The following is a 5,002-nucleotide window of genomic DNA, read 5'->3' as shown; positions in this document are numbered from 1 at the left end:
TGGATGGGGACAGGGATGAGGACCTCAGGGATGGGGACAGGAGGAATAAGAAGGGGACAGGGATGGGGACCTCAGGGATAGGGACTACGGAGATAGGGACAGGGATGGGGATGAAGACAGGGATGGGGACAGGGATGGGGATGGGGATAAGGATGGGGATGGGGATGGGGATGGGGATGGGGATGGGGATGGGATGGGGATGGGGATGGGGACCTCAGGAATGGGGCCGGGGGTGCGGATCTCAGGGTGTCAGCAGCGCCCCCCCCCGCCGCGCCCCCCCGGGCCGCCAGCAGCAGCTGCAGGGGTGCGGGGGGGGGGTCCCCGTCCCCGTCGCTGTCCCCCCCCCGGTCCCGGTCCCACTCCCGGTCCCGGTCCCGGTCCGGCCGCACCACGCGGCCCTGCTGGCGGCTGAAGCGCCGCGCGCGAGCGCTGCGGGGACACGGGGGGGGCACTGCGGGCATGGAACAGCCCGGAGGGACCCATACGGACTCCTATGGAGCCCTATGGACCCGTATGGACCCCTATAGACCCTATGGATCCCTATAGATCCCTATAGACCCCTATAGACCCCTATGGATCCCTATGGACCCCTATAGACCGTATGGATCCATATTGACCCCTATAGACACCTATGGATCCCTATAGACCTCTATGGACTCCTATGGAGCCCTATGGAGCCCTATAGACCCCTATGGACCCGTATGGACCCCTATAGACCCTATGGACCCGTATGGACCCCTATAGACCCTATGGACCTGTATGGACCCCTATAGACACCTATGGATCCCTATAGACCTCTATGGACTCCTATGGAGCCCTATGGACCCGTATGGACCCCTATAGACCCTATGGACCCGTATGGACCCCTATAGACACCTATGGATCCCTATAGACCCCTATGGACTACTATGGAGCCCTATGGACCCGTATGGACCCCTATGGATCCCTATAGACCCCTATGAACTCCTATGGAGCCCTATGGAGCCCTATAGACCCCTATGGATCCCTATAGACCCCTATGGACCCGTATGAACCCCTATAGACCCTATGGACCCGTATGGACCCCTACAGACCCCTATGGATCTCTGTAGACCCCTATGGACCTGTATGGACCCATATGGACCCCTATAGACCCCTATGGACCCGTATAGACCCCTATGGACATGTATAGACCCCTATAGACCCCTATGGACTGTATAGACCAATATAGACCGGTATGGACCAGTACAGATCCCTATAGCCCCCTAAAGACCTCTACACACCAATATAGACCAGTATGGACCAATACAGACCCCTATAGCCCCCTGAAGACCTGTATAGACCAATATAGACCGGTATGGACCAGTACAGACCCCTATAGACCTGCACAGACCAGTACGGGCCCGTACGTACCAGTATGGGCGGCGCTCATCGGGGCTGAGGCTCAGCGTACGGGCGGCGCTCATCGGGGCTGAGGCTCAGCCAGAGCTGCGCCAGCTCCCGCGTGGCCGCAGTGGACGCGAGGCCCGGGTGAGCGCTGGCCCCAGGGCAGCACCAAGGTCAGCTCCAACATCCCATAGCCCATAGCCCATACCCCATATCCCGTACCCCATATCCCATATCCCTGTATCCCGTATCCCTGTATCCCATAGCCCATATCCCTGTATCCCATATCCCATGTCCCACATCCCATACCCCATATCCCTGTATCCCATACCCCATATTCCACATCCCATATCCCGTATCCCATAGCTCATACCCCATATCCCTGTATCCCATACCCCATATCCCATGTCCCACATCCCATATCCCATATCCCATACCCCATATCCCTGTATCCCATACCCCATATTCCACATCCCATATCCCATATCCCATACCCCATATCCCTGTATCCCATATCCCGTATCCCATATCCCTATATCCCATGTCACATATCCCATATCCCTGTATCCCATACCCATACCCCATATCCCACATCCCATATCCCTGTATCCCATATCCCGTATCCCGTATCCCATATCCCATACCCCATATCCCTGTATCCCATAGCCCTGTATCCCATACCCCATACCCCATATCCCATACCCCACACCCCATACCCCATACCCCATATCCCATACCCCACACCCCATACCCCATATCCCATACCCCATACCCCATATCCCATACCCCACACCCCACACCCCATACCCCATACCCCACACCCCATACCCCACACCCCATATCCCATACCCCATACCCCATATCCCATACCCCACACCCCACACCCCATACCCCATATCCCATACCCCATACCCCATATCCCATACCCCATATCCCATACCCCATACCCCATACCCCATATCCCATACCCCACACCCCACACCCCATACCCCATATCCCATACCCCATACCCCATACCCCATACCCCACACCCCACACCCCACACCCCACACCCCATGTCCCACATCCCATCATGCCCCCACCTGAGGTAGGGTCTCCTGTTGAGGTGACAGAACATGATGAACCCGTTCACGCATTTCTTCTTTGGGGGGGGGGGCGGCACCACCTTGGCCCCTGCCCCGAGGGGGGGGCACGGGGCTGCCACCGGCCTCTGCCTCCTGTGGGGAGAATGGGGGGGGGCACGGGGATATGGGGTGTGTATGGGGTATGGGATATGGGATATGGGGTATGGGGTATGGGGTGTGGGGTATGGGATATGGGATATGGGATATGGGGTATGGGATATGGGATATGGGGTGTGGGGTATGGGATATGGGGTATGGGATATGGGATATGGGATATGGGATGTGGGGTATGGGATATGGGGTATGGGATATGGGGTGTGGGATATGGGGTGTGGGGGTGTGGGGTGTGGGGTGTGGGGGGGTCACACTCAGTGGGGCACTGGGGGCCCTCTCCTCACCTGGGCTCCGATGAAGGCCTCTGGGAACAGATCTGGGGGGGTCGAAGTTGAGCAGGGCCGTGCCCCCCCCTCCCCCCCCATTGTCCTGTGCGTGCCCCCCCCTCCCCCCCCCCCCCCCCATACCCACCTCGTATCACATCCCCGGGGGGGGCCGGGGGGGGCGGCGAAGCCAACAGCGCCCCCTGGCGCGGGGGAGGACACAGCGACACCCCCTCTTCCCTGCCCAGCTCCTCCCAGTAGGGCTGGGGGGGGCACAGGGGGGGGCTGGGTCCCCCCCGGGGCCCTTCCTCCTCCTCCTCCTCCTCCTCTTCCTCGTAGGGCACCAGCTTCTGATGGGGGGGGCTGGAATGGGGGGGGGGGGCAGCACTTTAGGGGTGCCCCCCCCCTTTCTTTGTGGGTCCCCCCCCCCATTGTCACCTACCTTGGTGTGACCCCAGCGCTTGGTCCCACGTCCACAGGGTCACCGATGGGGGGGCCTGGGGGGGTGCAAGGGGCCCCAATTGAGGGGGGACCCCAATTGAGGGGGGGCCCCAATTGAATATGGGGGGGGCTCAATTGAGGGGGGTTCCCCAATTGCATAGGGAGTCCCCAGTTGAGAGCGGGGGTCCTCAATTGACGGGGGGGGCCCAATTGAATAGGGGGGGCTCAATTGAAGGGGGTGGTCCCCAATTGAGGGGGGTCCCCAATTGAATGAAATGGGCTCAATTGAATAGGGGGGTCCCCTGTTGAATACGGGGGGGGCGGGGGGGGCTCAATTGAGGGGGTCCCCAATTGAATAGGGAGTCCCCAATTGATGGGGTGTCCCCAATTGGGAGAGTGGGGTCCCCATTTGAGAGGGGGGTCCCCAATTGGGGGGGGTCCCCAATCGAATAGGGGGGGCTCAATTGAAGGGGTGGTCCCCGATTGAGGGGGGTCCCCAATTGAATAGGGGGGGCTCAATTGAGGGGGGGTCCCCTATTGAAGGGAGGGGGGGGTCCCCATTACCTGCCCCCCCCCGCGCACTGCTCACGCTGCTCCGCAGGTACCGGATGTATCCCAGCACATTCTCCAGCACTTGCTCCTGGGGGGGGGGGGTCCAGGGATGTTATTGGGGCGCTGCCCCCCCCCCCCCCCATTTCCCCCCCCCAACCCCCCCTGTACCTCGCTTTGGGGTCCCCCCGTGCCGCGGGGCCATGGAACCATCCGGACCAGCTCCGGGAGCAGGGAGCGCCAGTCCCGGGGGGGGGCTCTACGGGGGGGGCACCATGGACATGGGGGGGTCACCAAAGGGGGGACACTTGGGGGGGGGGGCGATACCAAACAGGGACAATGGGGGGGGGGACGGGACGGGGGGGACGGGGGGAGGACGATACCAAAAGGGGCAATTGTGGGGGGGGGACACAGTGGTGGAGGGGAGATGTGGGACGATACCAATAGGGGACACGGGGGAGGACACAGACATGGGACGATACCAATAGGGGGCATGATGGGGGGGTGACACACATGGGACGATACCAAAGGGGACACGGGGGGACGATACCAAAAGGGGATATGGGGGGGGAACACATGGGACGATACTAATAGGGGACATGGGGGGGGCGGTGACACACATTGGGACGATACCAAAAGGGGACATGGGGGGGAAACACATGGGACGATACCAAAGGGGATATGGGGGGGACACACACACAGGACGGTACCAAAAGGGGACATGGGGGACACACACACACACGGGACGATACCAAGAGGACATGGGGGGGGGGGGGGGGGGAAACACATGGGACGATACCAATAGGGGTCACAGTGGGGGCGACACAGACACCAAAGGGCGACACTGATGCCCCCCCCCCCCCCCCCCGCCCCTCACCGGCTCCTGCCCGGCGACCTCGAGCCCGGGGGCCACATCTGCGGGGGGGGGGGGGGGAACAAGAACCGGGGGGGCTTAAATGGCTCCGGGGGGGGGGGGCAACCCTATTGGGGAGGGGGGAGGGTCTCAGGCCCCATTGGGGGGGTCCCGGGCCCTACTGGGGGGTCCCACATCCTTTGGGGGGGGCCTCAGGCCCCATTGTGGGGGTCCCAGGCCCCATTGTGGGGCTCCCGAGGGCTATGGGGGGGGCCTCAAGCCCTACTGGGGGG

General features: G+C 61.9%; 1 protein-coding gene across 1 annotated transcript; it reads right to left on the bottom strand.

Moving 5' to 3' along the window:
- Positions 1 to 1,434: 1,434 nt before the first annotated feature.
- LOC136006459 (basic salivary proline-rich protein 2-like) lies at positions 1,435 to 4,771 on the bottom strand. The gene is made up of 8 exons (XM_065664491.1): positions 4,734 to 4,771; positions 4,028 to 4,115; positions 3,872 to 3,947; positions 3,309 to 3,363; positions 3,015 to 3,229; positions 2,888 to 2,919; positions 2,448 to 2,582; positions 1,435 to 1,516 (listed from the first exon to the last, which is right to left on the bottom strand). Exons 1-8 carry the CDS (start codon positions 4,769 to 4,771, stop codon positions 1,442 to 1,444), a joined length of 714 nt encoding a protein of 237 aa, XP_065520563.1. The 3' UTR covers positions 1,435 to 1,441.
- Between the last annotated feature and the right edge of the window lie 231 nt (positions 4,772 to 5,002).

Source organism: Lathamus discolor, unplaced genomic scaffold, assembly GCF_037157495.1.
Source record: "Lathamus discolor isolate bLatDis1 unplaced genomic scaffold, bLatDis1.hap1 Scaffold_204, whole genome shotgun sequence".
Classification (NCBI taxonomy): Eukaryota; Metazoa; Chordata; class Aves; order Psittaciformes; family Psittacidae; genus Lathamus; species Lathamus discolor.
Note: the sequence above shows the minus strand (reverse complement) of the source record. Positions and strands in the feature narration are given on the sequence as shown.

Coding starts and splice junctions, on each gene's coding strand:
- LOC136006459 (XM_065664491.1), bottom strand. CDS start 4,771: ATGTGGCCCCCGGGCTCGAGGTCGCCGGGCAGGAGCCG. Junction 3,948..4,027: donor CGGGGGGACCCCAAAGCGAG/GTACAGGGGGGG, acceptor CCCCCCCCCCAG/GAGCAAGTGCTGGAGAATGT. Junction 3,230..3,308: donor AGCGCTGGGGTCACACCAAG/GTAGGTGACAAT, acceptor CCCCCATTCCAG/CCCCCCCCATCAGAAGCTGG.